The 25305-nt window shown below is 43.9% G+C and overlaps 1 protein-coding gene across 1 annotated transcript in view; it reads right to left on the bottom strand.

The window, feature by feature from the left end:
- The window catches only part of UBTD2 (ubiquitin domain containing 2), a 55369-nt gene extending 31728 nt beyond the window's left edge, over window positions 1–23641 (bottom strand). The window contains exon 1 of the mRNA XM_074156342.1: window positions 23548–23641. Coding sequence (XP_074012443.1) covers window positions 23548–23617 — 70 coding nt within the window. The 5' untranslated portion in view covers window positions 23618–23641. The remainder of the gene's footprint in view (window positions 1–23547) is intronic.
- Window positions 23642–25305: the final 1664 nt, after the last annotated feature.

Below are 25305 nucleotides of genomic sequence, written 5' to 3'. Positions count from 1 at the left end.
GTATCTTGTAATTTGGTATCAATACCTAGTTACAGTTCATCCTAATCATTTTCTTTGCATCATTCTCTAGCGTGATCCTTTCAGCAGCCAAATTACAGTAGTGTTCAGAGGAAGAGCCAGTACAAAGGAGAGGTGCAGAAAACCAGCGAAACCAAGGAGGGGGCAGGGGGAAATGTATTGCATGTAAGCAGCTGACAATTTGAATTACATTAAGTAGCATAGGCTTACACAATAACAGGAAAATGGCAGAACCTTATCTGTTTATTGCTAGTTTTCAGCATTTTTATTTCTTAAGGTCACATTTTTGCAAGGCATGAACAGTATTTTGTAAAGGAAGTGTCCCCGGACAGTAGTAAAAGACTTTCAGCCTTACAAATGAAATATTTCACTGAACAATTAAATTTTCCTAACAAGGAAATGAAGGAGCACCAACATTTCATATGAAAATCAAAGGAAATATCTAGAAGCGTAGTCCTGAGAGTATTCAGAGCAGGGTAACATTTCTGGGGACCCTGGGGTGGGGGGGGACTGAGAAAGCCATGAGCCTTCCGAATGCTGTGTATAGACAGACAGGCAGACACAATGAACGCTTGAAACTAAATTAAATTTTAGTCTTTTTCATGAAGGGAGATTGCGGGGTGTGAGATGAACACTACGACCAGAACTACAGTTCCTGATAGAAATTCAAGTGATATATTTAAACAGATGTGTAATAAAGCATCAGGCTACAGACTCAAACCCATGCTATAAAGGTGCAGGCAAAGCAGTTAATTTTGAGCCAGACAAGAAGTAAACTTGTGGCATGAAGCTTTTTAGAGCAGCAAACCTGGCAAAGACAAACCTGTGCACAAGAAGTAAACCCACCAACAAACCCCTGGGGCTATTTCCCCTTTCTCCTGCCTGAAAGGGGGTGAAGGAGGGAAGGAAGTTTTAAAAAAAAAAAAAAAAGAAAAAAAGAAAAAAAGAAAAAAAAAGTAATCAGATGGAGAATGGGAAGACCCAGTGGGGGAGAGCCGACTGATCACCATCACTGCCAGCCAGGCCCGCACTCCCAGGCGAGCAGCCTGCCAGACACGCCATGTGCTGGTGCTAAATGATGTATGTGGTCCCTCTGGGGAGAGGGGGGGGCCATCAGTCACTCCTGTCACCCCTGCGCTCAAAGCCAAGCAGGCACACTGCGCTGTGTCCCCCAGACGCTGCTCACCTGTGCCGGCACGAGGGGTGTCGCAAAGCATTGCTCAAAGCGGGAGAGGGGAATACGCCTTCCCTGCTTCTCCAGGGGAAGTTGCTTCTCAACTCTTACCTAACGCCTTCCTCCAAAAGGAGATAATTGCACAGAGGAAATGGTAGTGAATAAAATGCGAGTTACACTGGTGATTACAGGCAGCTTTGGACAAGTTATATACGCACAACGCTTCCCTGCCTCTCCCCATACACAAGGCACTAAATCTTTGCCGAGTCAATCCAGAGGCTTCACAGCATGAGATATAACACACATGAGAGGATGAGGGCGTATGAATGTGCCGGACAAAGAGAAAAATTGACTCTAATTACCAGCTATTACACTGTATTTTCCATTTCTCCCATCATTTTCAACAGGAACTGCAGAAGAAATCAAGAGAGCCTGGTATTTCCAAGCAGCTCATCACTCATCGCTCCTCACATTTCAAAGAAACTAACAGTATTGCAGCGAGAAGTAAAAGCTTCAAAGTTTTGCTGTCTGTTCCCTGGTGGTACACCAGATCCAAACACCCCACCTCATCCCAACATACGTGGGATCTATCCAGATCGCCAACAGCCTCGATGTGTGCTTTGCGCTGGGACACGCTGGGATAACATAGGTTGCCTTTCGTAGAAATTTAAAACATAGTGTATTTTGTCTAACTAAGGTGCAATTCACAGCCGGGACCCAGCTGGCAAAGGGTGAATTTCAGCCTCCTGTCTGTTCATGCAGGTTTTATGAGGACAACTCCTCTGGTCCCAGGGCTGCAAAAGCAGGACAGCAAACCTGATGGCTACAAACTCAGTAAGTGGTGTCGAAGAGAGGAATAATGCAAACAGAGTAACTGTGGAGTTCTCTACAGTTATTTGCCTCCACATTTTAAACAATATTTTTCAAAGGAAATTTTTCACATTGGTCTTCCACCAAAAGCTCAGCACTACTTCCTAGTGTTAGTTCTATGGCCTTATTAGTAGTTTACAAAAGTTTTGTGGTTACTCCTGAGCCCTGCCTGCCCAACCAGCTTCCTGCTGGAAGCACAAGCAGGACATTTCCCAATCATCTTGATTAAGCTCACGATGCAACACCTCTTCCTCTGATAGATGAAAACGTCTAAGGAGCAAACACCTTTGCAGAGATGCCACCTCAAATCCTTAGTGCCTTGGTCAAGGGGTGACCACGTGTGAAGCAGGAACACTGTCAGGCAGGGCAAAGGCCAGTTGATGCCCATCGATCTTGATCACACCCCAACAGAGCAATCTTGGAGTCACAAATTCTGCTTCCACAGCTGGCAGGAGGACCAGCAGCAGCCTATACTGGCTGCTCAGTGTTAGCTTCAGCCTCATAGTTTAGTTCAAGTAGCGCTATGGTGGAACACCTTCAAGGGACAGACATTATCAATGCAATTACCTGGCAGCACTGTTGACACTAGAATTTAAACTGCTCCTATCTCTGGTAGATGCACATTTTCAGCTGAATGAAGAAAAGGATAAGGATTTGCCCGTTCCCAAATCACAGCGTGCAAGCACCAAGACCTTTAATCTGAACCATCTACAGTGCACAACTAGACTATCTTTCTGGAAACCTATGACAAGAACCACTAAGGAAGCTGTCAGGAACATGAAAAATATTCTATTTGAGATAAGCGTGTACTTTATGCAGTCGCTTTTGACTTCCGCAAAGCACAGCTTAAGTTAAAACTCAATCACAGCTGAGAGCTTGGCATCAACGCAGCCTCTCACATGCAAAACAAAATACGCACAGTATGGAGCAGAGCAGAGCTGGGAAGAGTTGTGGGAATGCAGTGGGAAGCTGCACACAGCTTACCTAAACAGAAAAACACCCCAGTGCTTTCTGTCTCCTGTCATGAGGAAGAATGCAACCCAGCAACTTCACTTTTAAAGTACTAAAACCCTTTTGTATCTTCCCCTGGATTCAGTTAACAGAAACTTTAGATACGTCAGATAAAGCCATGAAGTGGCAAGTTCTTCCGACAGGCCAGCTCCACACCAGTGCGTTGCCGCGACATGGGCACCTGCTGGTGTCCACCAGCACAGACCAGTCTCATCACCTAATGTGGATTTAATACAAGGAAAGTTCTGGCGTTCCCAGCTGCAAACAAACATCATCCTGGCTCCAAAGCTTCCCTCCTCCTTGATAATGTTCTCCCTCTGATCACTGGAAAACAAGTGCCTACATGAACTGCTAAGGAAAGATCTAAAGATGTTTACTGGAGGCTGACATCCCCCCTTGTCAAAAAACGTGCAGTTGGAAGTGCTGCAACTGCTTCTCCGCACACCAACAGCCAAGTTCTGTGCGCTTTGAGTGAGGCACAAATCCGGGTCTGGCTCAGCAGCGTTTAAACCAAAGCTTCGCTTTTATGTTGGCCCAAGCCGTGGGAGCGGCGTGGCCAGCGCCAGCCTCTGCCACGCAGCCACAGACCGACCACACAAGGTCATCACAAATTCTCCCAGTTCAGCAAGTGACAGACAGGGACATCTGCTGTGCATCTGGTCTGCGTTTAACACACCGTTGAGTACTTCCAACACTAGCACAATTTTCATTAAAAAAAAGAAATTAAAAGAAATACTCAAAGGCAGCCTTATCTTTCATCCTCATAGAATTATAAAAAATATTAAGCTGATAATTTTCTTTAAATAATGCAGCCGGCTCCACCCTGATGAGGTGCAAGGGTGCTGAGTCCAGCTGGCGCTCCCTCCTCAGCAGACCCACGTGCAGTGTCTGTACACATGATGCTGCAGCTTCTGAACAGCTTCTGGGCAATGCCAGCAGTGAATTTACTTTATTATAACAAGGAAACCCAGAGTTCTGCAGCGCGTCGCCCATTCACTGGGTCAGGAGGAAGAACAGCAAGGGAGGAGCTGGGGCACTTCAGCGCCCCGAGAGAAACAAGCTCTGTCAGCACCACGGAGATTCAGAACTAGTTTCAACATAATTTAAACCTTTTTAGGTCACCACTACGGCTGAATGCTACCTAGGAAAATTTTAAAACCAACAGAGATCCTAGAAATCCATAGGGTTCCCCTGAAGTAGAATTGCTTAGGAGGAGCTGCAGAAGTCAGTGCAGTTTCCAGATCCCATCTCACCACAGTGTTAATTTGCAGGGGGCTATGTTGCATTAAACCCTTCCACCAAAATTTGGAATTTAACACGGTCTGTGTAATCCAAGGTATAATGCACAAGACAGATGGCCAATTTAATGTTCCTAATGAATACTTAGGTGAACACGGCGTTGCTTGCCATGTCACTCCTGCCATGCACAGCAGTCACAAATTCCAGAAAGCAGTGAACAAAAAAGCCTCCAAGTTGGTAACTGTTTTTACAATGACCAATGATTAAATTAGCTTAGTTACAGGACCTAACACCACGTCTTGAATTTATTCCAGTGTCACAGTTATTGGCAGGGATAAAGTTTCACATTAGCCAATTAACTAAATGCACTATTACTGTATCTCAGCTACTTAAGCTCATCAGTTAATTAAGAGATCAGTATAAGCTGAAAATAGGAATCTTACCTGCCACACATACCAAACATACATTATCTTAATGATTTAATTTTACAGTTCTGTATTACGTTCCACAGGTACAATTTGGAAAACTGAAAGGCAATTGCTCAGTTTAAGGAATAGGTGAAATACGCATAAGCAAACATTTAAAGATTTCATCTAAGAAATTTTATTTCTTAGAATGATACTAATACTAAGCTGTATTTTACAAGGTAGTTTTTCATAAAATTACCATTTCACACTCATTACAAATTCCTTCTCTATCAATTTTTAGATGCTTTCAACTTAGTTCCTATTTAAGAAGTGTCTGTCTAACTAAAACCTACCATTAATTTTCCCAGGGACTTTGCCCTGGTAATTTCTGAGCAGTGTCTGCCAGTGCAGGCTGAAGGAGGCTGACCTGCGGGCACACAGCCGTGCAAAGCACCTGCAGCTGTGGACAGATGTGTAACGGTGGGATAATGCATTCTCCAGGCTCCTCAGCCGTCAGGCTTCTTTCTGCAAAGTAATCTCTCAACCAGCTCTGAACAGTAGGGGGTAACGTCTTCTTTAATAGCTGTCAAGTCAGTCCTGCCATACCCAGCACCAGCACACCAGGGATTCAGGAGCAGAAAATCAAGTGGTCCACTTGTTGATGTTTGTCCTTTAAGGTCACACAGCACAAGTCATGACACCACAGCGTTGCTCAAGACTTCTCTAGAACGTGGACCTGGCTTTCAATCTACCACCAAGCCCATCTTTTCGGAATATTTGTCCCTCCTGGCAAGTTTACAGCCATAGAATTAAAAAAACAAACAAAACAACCCCAAGCCTTGCATAGTTAAGAATTAATTTCTACAGCAGGTTGGTTAAAAACAAAAAACCCCAAACTAACAAAACCCCCTCTATATTTCTGCTGCCCTTAGCACAAAAGACTTCATCCACAGAGGTTTCTACATGCTACTATATTTTAACTAGCAGGACTCATTCTCTTCCCCTGCTGTCCCTTGTTTCCCATCAGTAAAAAGCAATTCATCACAACATTAACAAATTAGTATGACCACAGAAGCCAAACAATCCCATCCTGAGCATCCAGGTGCTCCCAAACAGCGGGATACCAAGAGAACCAGGACCCTTTTAATGTTCATACATTTGACTGTGCACACTGAACTTCTGCAGGGCAGAACCCTGACAGGCTTGTGGCTTAACGCCTTAGTGAAAACTGAAAACATTCATTTACTTTACTTCTATAGTCAATACTTTCTGGATCCACAATCCAGTTAATAAGCTTGAAAATTTATTCATGGAAGTACATATGCTCACAGCCTAAGTAAACTCCAGCCTTGAGTTCAACAGCTTGTCATCTAAAACAAGTGGAGAAAAAAAAAAAGCTATGGAAAAACGATGATGGAAGTTGGATTTTTAAATAAGCAATTTTGAAACTAAATTCTTATCTGTTCTTCTGGATAATGATTCTCCAAGAAACTCTAACAGCCAAGACTGGGGAAAGCTCAGTACCTGGAACGTCTATGAATGGATATAAAGGCCAAGCAGCATCAATAGCTCAAAGGTGCAACGCTTGGGCTTCTCAGACAGGAGTGATGTGGAGCTATCAGCAGTCGTCTTTGGATGCTGAGAAAGTCTACTCCTCCTCACGCCCCCACCAGAGGTTAGAACATATGGTAAAGAACAACTGAAGATAAATTTGGAACGATCTGCTTGAAAATTAACTCCTGCCAAAAACCTCTGGTGGGGCCAACCCTGTATTTGATTTTCACCCCATGTGAAGGATGGAAATTTGCCTTAAAACAATGTGTAATAGAGCCACAGAATCTAAAGCAGACTCTGGAATCTAAGCGACTGCAGTTAAGTGATAAAATGAAAGCAGTTACTTAGAGGAGCTTTGGGGACCCAGAAGCAGCTTATAGGAATTGACCGACAGCTCTGTTCTCCAGCTGAAGATGCTGGAGATTACAAAACTTGGCAGGAAAACAAAACCAAAACCCAGAAAGGAGAGCAGTTCAGAGAGGGAAGCTCCACATTAGGATCACCTGAGAGCATGGAAACAGGATAAAGACCACCTACTTCTGAGTGAAGGCAAAGTTGGATAGTTTCCCCACCACCCATCCACACATCCCACCCCATGTCTCACAGTGTATCCAGTCCCTCTTCAGTCCCATAAGATGCCGCATCTCTTCTGTACGCTGCTACTCTACACGGACAGGGTGACATCCCTCCTCGTGCCCCTGGTTTCCATGGAGATTTAATTATGCAAATCACAGAATCAGAGAAGTGCAGGGGTCAGAAGGGACCTTTGGAGATCTAGTCCACCCCCCCGCCAAAGCAGGTTCACTTAGAGCAGGATGGACAGGAACGCATCCAGGTGGGTTTTGACTATCTCCAGAGAAGGAGACTCCACACCCTCTCTGGGCAGCAGATCTTGGAGGAAAGTTTTCATAGTTAAAACTTGTTTTCAACTGCAAACTCCAAGGTAAGAAATCTTAGAGAGAGAACAAGCACCACGCAGAATCAGAAGGTTCATCACACAGGTTGAATAAAACTCCCATTTGTCTTCCAATACTTAAGGGAAAGTAAATCACACCCAAGAGTTAAAAAAAAAAAATTCTGCTAACTATTCTTCTGTAATAAGACTAAGGACTTATTTTCTATACTGTTTTATTATTTAATTTAATAAGTAACAATAATTTAATGATAATCACGACATCATTAATTAGCACCATTACCTTCAAATAATCCTTCTTTCAATGGTAAATGCAGAGAATTTCCTCTTCTGTGCGCTCCTTGTGCCTGATGACAGCAAGAACCAGTAGTGTACAAGGATGATGTGAACATGAACTCTGCATTCAAGAGTTTGGGGTGGTTTTTTGTTTGGTTACTTTTTTTTTTAGCAGAGGACAGGTTGGGCATATTCTACAAGTTTAGTTACTCCTCAGGGTTTTTCAAATTAATACTGATATAGTTTACAGGACAGGCTGGGTATCAAAAAGCCTTTAAAAGATGAAAGTTAATGAAACTGAAGCATCATCTGCAAGCAGGATTTCTTTAAAATTGCACAAAGTGTATCTACAGTATTTGAGGTACTACTTACTTATAATGCCCAGGCAACTATGTAAGACCAAGCTGCCTTTTGAAAAACACGTATGTCCGGCTATTTTATACATACTAACTTCTTAGCTGTAAGGAACTCCTACCTTTCAAGTACACCTTTTGTTAAGAAAACCACATCTACCACAGAGTTAGGTACAAATAATACATAAGGACACTAGTGTATTGCTTAGATAATTAGAAAGTTAAGATCCATCTTCCTAACCTAAAATGAAAAATATGCAAGCCTCTATTGCAACCTGCATATATACACATACATATGTATGTGTGTATATATATATATGTATGTCTCATACATTCAAGCAAAAATAAAACTCTGCTGTTAAATGGGAGCACTTGAACAAAGTAGTATTAAATCTACATCCTTCCAAGGTCATTTTAAGCCCCTGTGGATGTACTCAAGGGAAAAAAATAGACCTATTCTAGCCTACGGTCAAGGATTATTGATGCAATCCAACTTTAAGCATTTAACCGAAGGTGCCTGAATTAGTAGCATAAACAAGGCAGCCTTCTCCAAGCCATGCTGAGAACAGACATCAGCTTCTGCTGTAAACCTCCTTCTGCAGGAGCCGGCTACCCTCCATGAGCTGGAAGGCACAGGAAACTGCCCTCTTTGTTTAAATTGCTCAAATAAAGATAGATTAAAGTAGCCAGAGCCTTTCCACCTTCAGCAAATTCATTTGATCTCTTTCTAAAGTCCCTGAGCACAGAAGTCTTTTGCTCTATTAACGGATTGAGCGATGCTTGTTCTGTAGCAAAGGGCAGCGTTTCCAACAGACACAACAGCACAACCCTTAAGTAACTCCTCTTCCTTTCAAACAAAGGGCTCACTACGGAACATAATGTTATTTAAAATGTATTTAATTCTCAACATCAAGCTAAAAACTGGCAGCGGAATGATTATGTTGGCAGTGGTACCGGCTGTTACATATCCAGTAACAGCTGAAGTAGGTCTTGACCACGGACTACACTTGTCTTTTCTGAAAAGGTACTTACCATTAATGCTCGAAGGAGCTCATTTCTCCAGTGTCATCATCTACTCATAAGCAAAAGTAGTATTGTTTGTCAGGACAGATGCACTTTTCCTACTTTTTCACGTAACTTAAGACATGAGTGCTGTAACAGCAGATTAAAATAAGCGTATGTTGACTCTGGGCTTGAGAGTTAAGTTTCTGTAGGGAAAGTCTTTAATTCTGAGTTAAGACAGAACTCTACAGAATTAGACACACCCTCCCCTCACCCGTTCTCCCTTTAAGTAAAGGGAGAATAAGCCTAGCTTCAAATTTAGGGTGAGAACTTTGACTGGTAATGAGCGAGAATGCATTAGCAAAAAGAGATTCTTATTTCAGCCATTTGAAAACAAGAGCCCAGATCTCCTCTGGTTTTTCAGTGCAAGTATAGCTATTTCGTTTATGGGGAGGGAATTCTGAAAGCAATGGGGAAAAACAAAAAACCAACAACCCAAACCCACTGATTGCTGGCTACAGCAGTTAAAAGAAGAATTCACAAAAATGGCTGGGTGCAAGTACATTCCCGATTCACCCAGCTTGCTGTAGTAATTACTGTGCTCTAATGAGCAAACCGTGCCCATGAAGTGCTGCTTCTGCAGCTCTGATCAAGGGCGCCTCAAACCCTGGACTCAGCAGAACTGGGGCTGCATTTCGGACTCCATCCCAGTAGCAATCAAATTGTAAACATGAAAGAAACTCAGTCACAGCCGCCCCCCCCCCCGGGAACAGAATAAATACACAAAGCAAGTGGTAAAGCTTCCTTGCTTTTAAAAGCCAGTATCACAACTAGGAAGGGAAAGTGTGCTCTGGGACATGAGCAGCTCTCTTCAGCTCAGGCCAAGCCCCAGGCAGTGATTTTTTTCAACAGTAGTTTCTCTCCTGGTTACTTTTTAAGGTGTAGCTTTGGTTCATAAAACTATGGCCAGTGTCCAGGACCCTCCCTACAACACCAATATTTAGGCACTACTAGCAACAGAGGTTATTAAAAATAATAATCAGAAAGGCAATAAGAAACAAGAGACTCCTTTGCTGTGGGAAGAGTAATTTTTGCTGGGGTACGTCCAAGATGAATACCAACTCCTTAGAGATGGTTGGAAAAATCAAGTAAGAATAATACTCTTTGCATGTTCTCTTCATGCTAAACCTAGAAGTTTGATGTTTGGTATTCTGCACCGATCCCTATTTTTATGACAGAGCTGTAATTTCCCCTCCCTGAAGCACAGCATTTTCCTTTTGGCTATCACAGAAGAGCTTGTGTCTTCCACTTTGTTAGATACCTACACCCGGAAGAGCAGGAGCTGATCCAAACTGTCCCGAGCTCTCCATCCAAACTGCCACTCCAATAAAGCACTGTGTGGAAAAGCTAGGAACATTTAAAAAGTGGTCGACAAAGCACCCGGTACTCAGTTAATTAGCCTCAACTGTAATTCCACAGAAAGAGACGGCTGTAATATTTAGACACGGAGGAGGGGAGGAGGGGAAAGCTGTGAAATCCAGAGGTTTGGACCTGTGTAAAAGCTAAGGATGACCATAAGAAAAATGCACCAGAAAATGTTCAGGTCTGAGTAGCACTCACCCCAGCTCCCCCAGCTGAAAAGAGCTCATTCATAGGGACTTGTTATTTAGCAGCAAAATTGACTTTGACACATAATAATCTGCACTGAGATACCTTGATAGAAAAATATTTGTTTTGTGAGAAAAAGGGTTACTTATTTATTAACCTTCAACGTAAACAAGTGAAAGTTAGAAAGTCTCAAAATAACAAGAAAAGAAACAGTGCAGATAGCTATATCTGAATTGCACGGCAGGAGTTCCTTCAGCTGGAAAAAGTCCTCATATTAATTTATAATAATGAAATGAGACATGTGAAAGAAGGAAGGGTGACTGCACTGAGCAGCTAGAAGCGCACTTTATCAATGGAAGATGAATTCAGCTTGGAAATTTGGCAGGCAGAGCAATCAGATAGCGACAGCATACTCGAGTAGGCAAACCTGGAAAGAGTTTTAAGACAAGATTAGATCAGTTGGTAGAATTTCTAAGACAGAATATTCAGTTTGACACAGCACTGAACTAGGAAATACAGAAGCCTTTGCTGGCGCTGCCATCTTGGACTTTGCACAACCTTGCTTTAAGCTGAGTTGTCATTACTTTAAAAAAAAAAACATTTTATTAAACAGGGTTGATGATCAGATAGCAGTGCGATCAGCATATCTCTGGATGCAGCCTGCCAAGAGACATTAACAAGGCAGAACGCTGGCAGGAATTGAAATGCTTCCTCCCCCACCCCCAAGTATCTATAGTATTTTCCTAACTAATGCAGAGCTCAATGCAAATGATTAACTGTTGGTAATAAGTTTCCCACCACAATAAGATAAAATGGTAATGTTGTTTCTTCTGTAGTCCAGCAGCATACTACTTTCCCTGAATATAACCATCAGAAAGAACATAACTGGAGTAAAAAAATTGCACTTGCATTCTTAAGATAAAACACCTGTCTTCTTTGGGATGGATAAAGCAAAAAAAAGCCATATTCCATAAGTGAACAGTTATATAGAATGCAAAAGAAATAACTGGTTATTTTCTAATGCAGTATTTTGAGGAAGCTGTGGCAAGTACTGTTTTAAATATGTTTACTTGAATATCCTTGATAAAAAGCTGCTCCCTGAGAACTGATCATGACTGATCATGCCCTGGGACGGATGAAGGCTGGGAATGGGTAGCATCAAAGAGCCCACCCATCCCGCATGCATAATCACTACTCCAAGGTGAAGCAGTTAGACAGAACCCGTCACCAGGCTGGACACAAAGTGGGTGTTTCATTTGGGCTTCAACTAATGCACCCTCAAATTTCTACTTCCAGATGGTTTGGCAAGCAGTCTCTGCGTAACTGACCTGCATCAAAAAATGCTTGGAAGCCTCCACCAGCAGCACTAAGTGACACCCACTACAGTAAAAATAAACAAGGAACCCAAATTCCTCCTGTTTCAAATAGGGTTGCCGTGTTTTCCCCACTGCCAGGCACGCACTCTCCAAAAACCAGTAAAGTATTTCACTTCTTAAGCTGCCTAAAAAGCGAGAGTGGTAATTTAATCACAAGCCATGACTTCTCCTCCTCCTTCCCAACTTAAATCTAATTATGAGAAAGAATTGGGAGAATCGGTGCACAGCAGACCAGTCCTTCTACTAGAAAGGGCGTGAGACATCCAAGGAGACAAAGCACACCCGAGTCTCAAGACTCAGCTCTACTAACATTTTACTTACTGGACTTCAGTGAGTGAAGGACTATGAAGCCAATCAATGCAGCAGCGAGATGGTACCTTATAAAATGTGTGAATCTCAGAGCATTAATTATTGCTAAATAGGCAAGGTAAAAGGAGTAGCAAGATGGCAGGGTTAGGAGTCAAGAATTCCCTTCTGGTCAAGCTTGACAAAAAAAAAAAAAAAAAAAAAAAGGATAAGGACAGTTCAGAAAACGCAGAAGTTGCTTCCACCAAACCAGGAAGGGCCAATTACCAGACTGTAAACTCTTTGGAGCCAGTATTGTTCCTTTGGTTTAATTTATTCAGTATTTGTCAGCTAGCCCAAAAAGGACCCAGACTACCACCTGTATCCAGGAATAGCACGGTTCCAGATGTAACCAAAAGAAATGTAATTTTTAAAAAGAGACCAGCAGGACAGAATCCATGAAAGATCCACAAGGTCACATAATGCTGGAGTCTTCCTTTCACTCTAAAAAGTATATTTTGGTAGTGTTTCTCTCCGTAAGAAACAAAATGCAGAAAAGCATTTGGAAACCTGTGTCTGGACACACGGCATTATTTACATCATGATCTCCTCAAAGTGGTGCTGGCCCAGGCAGTTCTGTCGTTAAGAAGCACCTGGTATGTTTTCTAAGGGTTCATGCTGTTTAGAAGAAAAAAAAAAAGATACCACAAATACAGTTAAACTGTTTTTAGAGGTTTACAAGTAAATAATCGTTCTGTATGCTGGACAGTTTTTTCTCCTTTTGAGAGAAAGAAAGCACATTGCTTTAGGAAGTCTCTATCATGAGTCAGAGTACAAGAACTAGAGGATTATTTACACCTAAAGTACTCTCATTCTGGTATTGCCTTGTAATATCAAACCACAATATCCATGCTCGCTTGTTCTGACAATGCTGCTGCTCCTTTTTTCTCCCAGAGGAGAGACTAAAATTGCGTATTCCCTCTTGTTCCATTCCAAAGGAGTTTCAGTTAAAGCCAAAAACTGAGCCTGTAGTATTTTTGGAGCTATTTTTGTGCTGTAGTATCAGCGCGGCAGCTGAAGTGTCCTGGTTACGTACAATGAATGCGCTTGTTTCAGTTGCGTTAAGGCAGCGATGGGACGTTGCATTAAGTACCATCAGCGTGAGGCCATACAATACGTGACTGATTTAAAGCATGTGACTTCAATCGAGCAATACGATTTCAATGCACATGTGGTTTTCTGTTGCAATTCAAGCTGTTTTGGCACCAGAACTAGTTTTAGACTTGGAAAAAGATACAATGGAAATCTATAGATGTGAAAAAATAACACATAAACGAGTAGGAGAACTTATCTCAAATGAGCGTTTAAACCTGTCTTAGAATACTATCTGATATTGATAAGCACTTTACAGAACATATTTTTATTCAATAATTGCTTGTATTTATAGCAACCCATGTTCTTTTAACGTACTTCTGTAGGCACATAGCAAAACAAAAAAATCTACCAAAAAAAAAAAAATCAGTCTGTTATGTATTTACTGAGCCAAGTCATCAAGATGCAATTCACAAGTGAGTTCCAACTCTTTATGAAAAAAAGTTTAAATAGCTATTTGACAGCTTTCCCCTTCCTCACCCCTCAAAGTGCTAACCCTCAGCTGGGACCTGTGATTTACCACCCGTTCAGCAGGTTTGCTCATTACATGCACTGGATGTACAAAACACAGGCAAAGGAAGAGCTTTGCTCACCCTCAGCAAGCAGGGCATTCACATCACGTCCCAAACAGGCTTCCAGACCAAACCCGGGAACAGCGAAGGATGATGCTACTTGGAGGTGTGAAGGACTGGAGTGCTAAGCTCCATCTGAACGTATGTTTAACTACTGCTGCCACCAAATATAGCCTCCTTGCAAATACACCCAGCGAGAGTCAGTAGAATTGTTAGTCCAACCTGCAGTTAACGTTTGTGGTTTCCAAACTATTTAACAGTATGCCACACTTTGCTTCTCATTAACACTTCCAAACTACTTATTGCCCCTGTCTTCCCACCCTCACTTCAGTCCGTGCGTTAACAAGCTTGGAGCAACCAGAGCCTGCTATTTGTCGAACCATGACTCTTACCTGCAGTATGGTCCAGCACCAAAAAAGTACCTAAAACATGGTTCCATGTTCAAAGACATTGAGTGTCCTCTCCTCACTTCCAGCATGGCCCCATGGGTCCTTCTTGTCCCCCATGGGGGACAGGGATGCAATGAAACGACTTGTGCAAGCGAGGTTCAGAAGCATTTGGCAGGTGCGAGCCCAACTGAATGCTAAGCATCCTGCATTAAAGACATTATTTTGACGTACACAGCTTTTACTTGCACCAGAGATGAAGCAAATGCATCTGAAAACACTCTGGAGGCATTAAGAAGTCCAGCATATGGGACATATGCAATGCTTTGCTATACCTTCACCAAGAAATACTTTGTGCAGTACATATGAAGCGTGTGAATTAGTAATTTTTACTTAAATCATTTACCTTTTCACCAACTAGCCGTTATCCTGCAATCGCCAATGCTCTACAGTAGGCTCAGGCACTCAAGCAGCAGCAGGACGCCAAAAAAAAAGTTGGCAGGAGAAAATGGCATTCACCAGCTGCAGGTACTATCTGCTATTTTGTAGGTACTCTTTTACAAAAAGACTGTATTTACCCATACAGACAAGAAATCACAGATGATAGTTCTGTGGCAGAAAAATAAAGCGACAAAGTAAATGCCACGAGAGATCCTTCTCATGAATCCAGAGTGCCCTTGATCACAGCATGAGAGCAGCAATTGAGCACCATGACTGAATTTTAAAAATACAAAGGTAACAAGCTTCCAAGCCCAAACTACTGTACTCTGCTCCCGATGACATCTCAGGCCCCAAGAGTATTCTCAAAGAGCGCACGTATCTACCGGGAAAAGGTGAAAAATGCCTTCCTACATCATATGCTGTCTGAACTAGGAGAATTATTTATAGTTGCTACATTTATTATAAATAATTATAAACCATGCTATTTTATAAACTACTAAATGTTTACATTATGAAAAAAACATTTTAGTTATTTATAGAAAAGTGTCAATAACAGTAACTTGAATATATATATTTTAAGGGTAAACTTTCCCTATTAAACATGTGCAAAGATAACATGCAATCTGGAGCACTGTATGATACATTTTCACATTTAAACCTCTAATCTTTTTCCCCCGGGCAGCACCTGTTCTCGCTGAAAACTACTGAAGCACTCTTCACTACCATTTGTAAAGTGCCTTTTCTTTCATGTTTGAGAATGTGGGAAAACCACATGATAGATCAGAAACTCCCCAAACCCCCTCCCTTCTACCTAATCTTCAGCACAAGGATGTCTTTTTATACACACACACATATATATATATAAAAAAAAAAATCCTTCAGCACATCTGAGTTTCTACATAAGTGAAGAATCATTTCTTCAGAACTGTGCCCATCTCCTCCCACAAAGGCTTTCAAGCAGGGCTTTGAATTTTTTCCTTTTAAATCATGTTCGCTAAGGAGGGAGGGGAGATGGGAAGAGAAAAGGACATCGAGAAAAGCACGAAGGGAGGAGCTGTTCCAGTGATCTCATACACAAGCACAGCAGCAAGAATCCCCATCCCCACCGTTATTTCTACTTTATGGGGTACAATCTTCAAATGCTTTACATCAGGCCCTAATAGGTCAACTGGATGTGGAACAGGTCCTGCAAATTGATAGCATGTATTAATTGCTCGTGCACTTATTACCTGCAGAACCTGCAGTGCCCCTGAATCTCTCAGTACTGTGAAGTCTCAAGATGACAGGCTACTTATGTCATTTAAATATTTAAGGTAGCCTAAGAAACTCCAGCCCCATTCAGCATTTAAGACAAAATTTTTAATTTACTTCAAAGGTAGGAAATGGAAGAAAAACCCTTTATGCAGCTTGGGCTGCCCCATCTTTTGTCCATCTCTCATTTGCACAAACCTAATCCGAGTGTGCCAGGAGAGAAAGCTACTACCTGGCTAATAGCTGTGCGATCAGCCCAGAGACAGCAGAAAGCAGCAAATGCAAAATTCAGGTTCCAGCTGAACCTTAAATAAACCGCATTAGACATCCTGCATATTTTACTGCACACACAGAGGTCAAGACAGTAAAATATCAAGTTACATACTATGCTATAGGTATTTTCCATTGACTGTACAAGCAGGGCAATGAGCACTCACACTGCTTTTTGGATGCATCACTCTTCTGCTGTTATCGGTAACTCAGTATGAAAGACTGAATTAGATACTGCACTTTCCCACTGGAAACAATGTGAGGGTGATTTTTCTTAAAAAAACCCAAAACAACCAAAACACAAACACCTGCATTTCTTTTGCTTCCTAAGTAGTGGAGCATTTATCCCTCTTCAAATCTTAGATTTTGGCCAGACAATATATAGGCAGCAGATTAAGCTGTAACTGAAAACCTCAGAGTGCAAGTCAAGTGTTTCATTCAACAGCCAGAAACCAGGTTACTGACTTCAGCTTTTTTTTATCCTTCCTTACGCTCCACCTGATTCACAGAACGGCTCACTCCATTGCCTTTCCCCTCTGCTTTCGGGTAATTCAGCCTTGATGCTCTTCCAAGCGATGCCAGGCACCAGCCTCCCACCATCGGGACCAGCAGCCATGGCACAGGCGCTTCCCCAGCCAGGGGGTCCGAGGTGCCCCGCGCGCTCGCTCCCAACATGCGGATTCACCAGCCCTGCCAAGTGGCAATACAAACACCAAAGGCTTAGCATCCCTGTGAGAAAACACAGCCCATAGGTTTTCAGTAAACAAAGCAAGCAGATGCCTCGGAGAGCCCATCGTACACAGGCAGCACTCGCATAGCCCTGGCATCCTCCCAAGGTCGGCGCCTTTCCGCATACTGAAATTCAGCATCCCAGGCTGGCAAGACATCCCTGAGGACCACCTCATCCACCTGCTTACTCTATTTTTACTACAATTATGATGACTACAGCTGTCTAATTTGAGTAGCTTTTAAAACTTGTATGAGGAAGATTTAGAAAGGCTCAATTTCATAATGGGACTTTTGCAAAAGAAAGAAAGTCCTACAGAGCTTCCAGTTTACTCCACAAACTTCACCCAAAGCACCTGCAAGTAGGAAAGATGAAGGCTTCTGCCTTTAAGCCACCACTTAGGTGCTAAGCACCCAAGAGATGCCACACAAAGAGTTCCCGGCTTCAACCTGGCTGCTGGGTTGCATAACTCCCACCCAGAAATGCTCTTTGCTTCCCGAGACAGGGATGCTCTCGGAAGGGAAAGCTCACAGTCGCACACCCGGCTGCGCCTCTTCTCAGGGAACACCCCATGGGAAGGAAAACCAAGCCCTTCCCACATTTTCTTTCGGAGCAGAACTTGGGAAAGCCATGCTGCACGGCCAAGGACACTCTGGGATCTGGCTTCTCTGCAGGAGAGGATGGACACATTGCACCAGCCAGGCTAAAAACGTCATCTTCAATCTGGTGAGAAAGAATTGGGAGGATCATGAAGCACCTGCTGGCCAGTAGAGCATACTTTCCTGTAGCAGGTATAAGCAATTTGAAAAAAAATTATTAAAAAAATTAAGAAAAAAACCCCCTGAAGTATTTGCAACAAAGGAGTCTGAATTTTAAGGCAGTGAAGCAGAGGTAGCAAACTGGAAACAACTGCCTAAAAATGTAACTGACTTTTATAAACAGCACTTGTCTACAAGACAGGGTGAAAGTGGTTTTTACATCAAACCGCTTGAGAATCACAGTCCTTTTTGGCTTATAAACCAGCAAAGCAGCAGTTGTATTCATTTCTAAAATACGGTCATCCAGTCAGAAGTTTTGCAGGTATTTATTTTCTTTCTTTTTTTTAGGAGCTGGGTAATCATACCAGCTGTGGCCAACTTGGTTCTTCTTTGTACCTGGCAAGAAGACTTGCAGAAATTGGCAAGACTTAACTATAAGGCAAATCTCTATTTCTGGCTTCAACTGTATTATAATTTGTGACTCATGAATTATATTATTCAACATTCACATGAAAAATAATAGCTATCATGTTACCTGCTGCAATAAGAGTGGATCGCTGTTTTTTAGTTTATTCAAACAGGCAACTAATAATATTTTCCATTTATCAAAAATCTCCAAAGCACAATGAATGTTCAATTTATTATATTTAATATTCAACAAAGGAGGACATTGTTGCTTTCAACACTGAAATCCCAAACAGAAAAATTAAAACAAATCACTTTATCTAGAAACCAAACAAACAATTACATGGAGGAAAAACGCCAAAAAGGAAACTGAACAGCTGTGTTTGTCAGCCCTTATTAACAGTAAAAATAACACCTTATTTCATTTTCTAGGAGTTACTTGTTATCACCTGAAAAACAAAACAAAGTCTATTAGTTTGCAAATGAAAAGTGTCATATCAAAATGATATTCCAGCAGAAAAATAGTTGGGACTGAATTATCAGGCATTCTCAGCACAAGATCCATAGTTCCTAATACCTCAAAGATGCTGTGGGTGCCCAGCCCTCAGGAAATCAAGTCATTAAAGGCTACTTTTACTACAAAGCCCTGATAAAAACCATACATACTCTTGTGGACATCATGAGAGAATTAGAGCAAGTTGTAAGAACCATGCTAAGCTTTTCTTATTATTCCATTTATTTAAAAAAAAAAAAAAAAGCCACAGTAAGACCTAACAGCTATTGCCAGCTGTGATTTCATATTACTTTTGCAAAAACATATCCAGCACAATATTTCAGGGTCGCATTACAAAACAGCAGGAACTACCTGCAGTGTAGAGCTACCTCCTGCAGCTGGCAGTGAGACCCCAGAAAGGTGCTGTGCGGGGGGACGCACCGTCACAGCTTGCACCCAACAGCTAAAGCACGCTCCAAAACGCAATCTGGAAGCAGGAGATCCTTTGTATGCCCCAATACAAGGGGTAGGCACCAAATGCTATTAACTGCTCAGTCATGAGATGCTTGTTTAACCCCCCCCGTGCAAGCCGTGCATAGCCCTACTGTATTAGTCCAATTGTAAGCAACAAATCTGACTACTTAATATGCAAATTCCCTTGGTCAGTCTTCCATAGAAGCACCATGAAAGCAGTTATTGTAACTTCAAATTAGACATGTGATATGCAGCACTGCACAGCTCTCGAAAGAAAATATTTAAGAAACTGTTGTCCAGTTATCAAAAGCAGAGGTTGAACACAATATTTGGCTGTCTAGAAGTTAATGAAGCTCCAGCACTGCATCAAATCCTGCAGGAGGAATTTATATTTTTAATAATCTCCTATTCTAGCGTGTCAGTCAAATGTGCAGCCCTATTTCCACTTGTCCCTATTATCACTGCTGGGCAATAGGGGCAGCAGTAAAGACGACAAATTTCAAACAGAATCACCGTCTCCTATAACAAAGAAGGGCGATAAGAACTCCAGCAGGCAGGCGAACATCATGTCAAGGAGAGCGCAGCAGCAATCAGACAGCTGCAGCCAAAAGGCTTAATCTGTAATGACTTGTCATGCCCGTACTTCTAGACACTGGATTTTCTGCCCATTCGTTATTCCACACAAATAACTGTCTCTCTGAACTTTACCAAGTAAGACAAAGTAATATGCAACTTCTAATAGCATTAAGAGTTTGCCAGAAAAAAAAAGAATGGGTTCTCCTTTTCCTTCCCACTGCTCCCCTCCAAAGAAAGAAAAGAAATTTAAGAAGAGCCCTCCAAAAAGGACTTGCCTGTGGGAATGGCAAATGGGCAATGCAAGTTCTCCTGTCTGTCATAAACTGAACATACCTGATAAGCTCTTAAACCCTACTTACAGGCACAAGTGCAGAGTTTCCAGCGGTTAACTCCAAACCCAACACTCTTCTGAACACACAACTGAAGAGGTCACTTAACATGTAAGTGGCCAGAGAACAACTACTTCTCCTCCAGTCTCACCATCCTGCAGAAACTCTGATACCTTTGACACAACACAGCAAAAAGAAATGCGGTGCTCGGCTCCTGAAAGCTTGGAATATCTGATGGGACACAGCTAAGCTAAAGAGATGGTGGGTGGATGTGTCTATACCAGCGTGTCTATAAATCACTTAATGATCATCTTTTATTCTTCTTTGTAGCTCCTTTAAAGAGTCACCAATAAATCCATCTCACCATCCAGGACACCCACCCACCACAATACAGCTCTGCTGGACTACAACGCACCAAACATTGAGACAGGAACTTTTTGCTAAATACAACAAGCAATATTCTGTTGAAATGAAAACTTGCTAAAAAGAGCAGTGATAATGAAACATCTGGTACCAATCTGCAAAGACCATTTCATTTCCAGCAGGATGGGCAGAGCAGCATCTGTTTAATTCTCGCTACAGAACAGACTCCTCCTGCTTCGGCCAATGTGAACAGAAACATGCAATAAGCTGGTGCACACATAGGAGAGCTGGTATTTTTGGTTAACTCAATCTTACACACAGAAACACACCTGAGTATATGCAATGGCTCTCCTAATACACGCAAGCATCTTGACCTTGAAAAATACCAATAGTAAAAGACAAAGGAAGCGCAGGCAGTCAGGGCACACAGTCAGCTCCGCCGAGCAGCAGAGAAGTAACGGGAAATGCCAGTGATTGACAAAAGGACCGAGAGAATAGGAGGATGTGACAAATCCTCATCTCAACTCCAGTGATACAATCCAGCAAGGTTTCACCAGCTCCACACAGCGCTGCAATAGACTGAGACCGGTATGAACTAGACTTGAGATCCGGCTCCTTTTATGCAGCATCAAGCATTGCTATTATTGCCTAATCAATCTCTTGACCCCTCACAATTCACCAAGAAACTTTGCCATTCTGGGGAAAAGACAAAGCCTCCCCAAAAGTAAGCCCATCACTGACAATGCTCTGGTTAGAACTCAGATGCTTCTCTTTCAAAATACCTTCCTGAGATTTGTAAGTGATGTAGCCCTGCTCACTGACAGCAACCTGAAAACGATTACAGCAGAGGAGGTCACAGCCCAGGAGCTGGAGGAAACGAGCCTCACATGGGAAACAGGAATAAGTTGCCTTTCTGCACAGGTCTAGTCTCCAAATCGTGTTCGCTTGTGCTTCAGCCGGTTCACTTGCTGATGCCTCAAGACATAAGCTCCCTCAAGAGAGCAAGTGAGATTTCATGCTTGGCATTGGCACGTTTGCAGAATTTGTAAAGCTAAGAATTAGTGCGGGCTGGACTTCGACATCTCAGGATTTATAAAAGATATTCTGAGGTTCTTTCAGCTTAGCCTGAACAACCTTTTCTTCTTGTTGAGAGGGAGGACAGACACATAACATTACAAAACAGGCTATTGCACACTGTAGCTGATTGTTTAAGACAGTCCTAAGAAGCCTATAATTCAAGTGAAATTTCATCACTTCAGCGATACAACCTTAAGGAACGTTATCCTTAGAGCATGAATCAACATGAGCCAGCTGACATGCATTTCACATCTCTTACATCTTGAAAAACCCAGCTGCTCTTCTAAGGCACTACACACAATAGGTTATTTAACCCCAAAGCAGCAGCGTGTAAACACCAGGCAGGAACACGCTCCCACTAAGCCCATCCGGGACAGGATTCCGTAGACGAGCGAGACTGCCCACCTCACGCGCTGCTACTGGGTGTGTAATAAGACTATTTTACCCTACCAGCCAAACTCTGGTAGTTTGTTTTCTTTTCTTGTATCTCATTCATTCAACATCAGGCAAGATAAGAGCAAAGAAATTAAACTAAGGTTATTTCTGTGACATGATCTCACCTCGTAACATCTACCTTCTAAAGCAGGTCTCAGAGCAAACGTCAGCATAGCTTTTAAAGCCATTTTTTGGTCAAGATTTATTGGGTACGTGACGATTCCTGCCATTCTTCTTTGACTTTTGGTATGCTCTAGTCCTTTTTGCACTGACACTCTTGCATTTTTTACTGGTTGGAAAGTCTGCTTAGTAGAGATGCATTTTTTTAGATAACTCACTTCTTCCCCTTCTTTCTCACTTCACTGACACAGGTCACCCAAAGAAGATGTGGATGCCCCATCCCTGGAGGTGTTCAAGGCCAGGCTGGTGGGGCTTTGAGCAACCTGGTCTAGCACGAGGTGTCCCTGCCCATGGCAGGGGGGTTGGAACTCAATGGTATTTAAGGTCCCTTCCAACCCAAACCATTCTATGATTCTCCCTTTTTTCTTAATAGGGAAGAGGAGTACAGAAGACTCATACTAGTCAGAGCTGTAACATTCCTTTTAATGACAATGACGTGATTAAATCCTACACAGTTCTTAGCAGCTGGACTTTCTGGTATTTCTACGAACTATGTATCTGGCATTAATCAGCAGGTGGCTGCTTCAGATATAATTGTAAGAGCTACATTTTTTTACATTACGAAACAACAAAATCACTGATATGGGTGTTCTGTCATCAGCTGGGGCATCCAAAATAAAACCAGGCTGAAAAATAATATTCCATAAGGCACAGGGGAAGATAGAGACCTAGATCAGCAATTTTTAACCTGAAATCTGTGGGCCCTGCATGCGCGAGGACTACTTATAAGTCAAGTGTCCTGTTGGTTGGCTGACTTTAAATGACTATAAAGCGTATACAGCTCAGCTGGAGAACATCAGGGGTCCACAAACCCAAGAACGTTGAAAAAGCAATCATTCAGACATTTAAGTAGAGAAAAACATAAAGATAAAGGCCGCTTATGCTGCGGCAGTGTTTTCCACATAAGCTACACTCGCTAAGTAGGTGTGCACTTGCACACAAGTGAGAACACACCGTTCCAGCATCTGAAGTCGCTGAAAATTTATTATTTAGCATGGGTGATTTAGGCTGGAGAAAAGCATCCATCTTTCTTGGAGAAACTAAAAAGAAAAATAAAACCCAAACCCACCGCAGTGCCAGGTTCTAAGTTACCTGAAGAATTATTTTTCCGCACACCACAAGGAGCTGAGCCCAAGGAAAACAAAGTTTGGGAGCTCCAGGCAGGCCCTTTCCCCAGCCTGTCTTTATTTCCCCAGCCGCCCGCCCCCGGGCCGCGCCGGGCCAGCGGAGGGGCCGAGCGGAGCCCGCAACGGGGCTCTGCCCGCCGGGGCTGCGCCCGCCCGGGCACCCCGCCGAGCTCCAGGGGGCTGCAAGCTGGCCGGGGGTGCCCAGCCCGACCCCCCGCACACCCCTGCCGCCCCGGGAAAGTTGCGGCCCGGGTGGCCGCGCCGGGGCCGGCGGCAGGGAGGGGTGGGGGAAGCCGGGCTCGGCGCCCCAAGGGCAGCGCGGTCCCCCCCGGGCCCGGCCCCGCTGCAGGCCCCGGGCCCGTGGCGCCCGCCCCGGGGTCCCCCCGCGGAGCTGGGGGCGGCCCGCCCGCACCCCCTCGCCCAGCCCCGGGTCCCCGGCGCTCACCTCCGGTGCCGTCCGAGTTCTCGTTGAGGCTGCCCGAAGAGTCGTGGTGGGAGCCCACACACCCGCCCATGGGGCCCGCCCGGCCCGCAGACCCGCCGCCGAGCCGCCCCCCCACCCCCCTCCCCCTGTAGCCGAGCTCCGCCGCCGGCCGGGCAGGCGCGATGGCTCCGGAGCCGCCTCCTCGGTCTGCAACACCGCCCCCGAGGCGCGGCCTCCTCCTGCCGCCCGACTCCGCCTCCGGCCCGCGGGGCCCGCCCCGGCCCCAGGCTCGCCCCGGCCCAGCTGCCGGCGCTGGCCCGCTCCGGGCGGGGTCGGGCTGTCGCTTCGCGGGGCCTTGCGCCGCTGCGGCCCGCAGGCCGGGACGGGCCTGTTCGCGGCCCGGCGCCACCGAGCCCCGGGCAGCCCCTCGCCCGGCGGGCAGCCGCGGCCCCGCGGGGCAGGGCGAAGCCCCGGTGGAAGTTGGCGGGCGGCCCCGGGGCGGGGGTCGGGCCGAGGCCGCGGGCCCGGGCGCAGGGCGGACCGGGGAGGAGGGGAAGGGCCGCGGGCTTTGTCTGGGGGGTGCGGGGCAACTTCCCCCCGTCGCCAGGCTGGGGGTGTCGCGCCAGCAGGGCCCGCCGGGCTGGGCAGACGGATTCGTGTTCTCTTCCTGTGCATTCTGGGGCTTTCCCGTGCTTCCCTGTGCTATTTATGGCTGCACACGAGAAGAAAAACACGCACACTCGGGAGATAAATCTACATACCACTAATAATCCAACCACCTCTGCTAACAGGCTGTCCCAAACCACGACGAAATTAAAATAAAAGCTAAGCAAAATCAGTGTTTCTTGTTCAATCGGCACCTGACTTCAGTCCTCTGCAGTTAAAAAGTTTGACTTCTGCGTGCTAAATGCCTGGAGGGGTTATCTTACTTCAGTAGCAATCTGGCGGTGGGTTGCGGAGTTATGGTTTGTACGCTATCAGATGCACTGTAGCTCTTTGAAACAACCAGCAATAAGTCAGAACGTTGAAAAATGGAAGCAGACAGGGCAAAAAATAAAGCATGGTAACAGACTGTGCTCTGGATTCGCCACACGCTCTGCTATACGTGGCAGCTTAATGTTCTGATACACAAACCCGCAGAAAACAAAACTCAAGCTGAGCATATTTTACCTCCTTAAAGATGACATTGCAAATGCGTTTTGTAGAATTAAAATAGTTTAGCTGTTTGTAGAGCTCATAGTCACTGCAGTGAAAGGAACGGATGGACAAATCCATTTTCCTGCCATCAATTTGCCTCCATAATCTTCATACTGAAAGACCAACCAGGCTTTGGGAAGGCACTTGTGTCGATAATTAAAATCCCAAATGTATGAGATAAACTGAGTGCAAAATGCCAAGCACTTTATCATCTGAGGGCAAAAAGACATAGAGCTGGTCTGCTTTATGGGCCCAAATAGGGAGGTCAGGACTGGTAAGAAAACCTAAGGAAAGGTTATTAGTGTCTGAACACATGCACACTAATGACAGGAAAAGCAAAAGTTCCTTGTCCGTGCAGAAGTTTAAAGCTTAAAGAAAATACATAGAGCTCAGCTGCTCTAGATTTCAGGTTGTATGTGAGGGCCACACAGGGGTTTGCCAGAACATGCACAGGCATAATTGAAGGTATTCTGGGTGTATTTTTTTTTTTTTATTTTGGGTTGAACGTAATTCTTTCAAAACTGTAGGGAATACAGAAAAAAGTTAAGGATGTTTGCAAATTTGCCAGAGAGTCAGTGTTGG

The sequence above is a fragment of the Numenius arquata genome, chromosome 11, assembly GCF_964106895.1.
Source record: "Numenius arquata chromosome 11, bNumArq3.hap1.1, whole genome shotgun sequence".
Taxonomy (NCBI): domain Eukaryota; kingdom Metazoa; phylum Chordata; class Aves; order Charadriiformes; family Scolopacidae; genus Numenius; species Numenius arquata.
The sequence above is the reverse complement of the archived record's forward strand: the minus strand, read 5'-3'. Positions and strand labels throughout refer to the sequence as shown.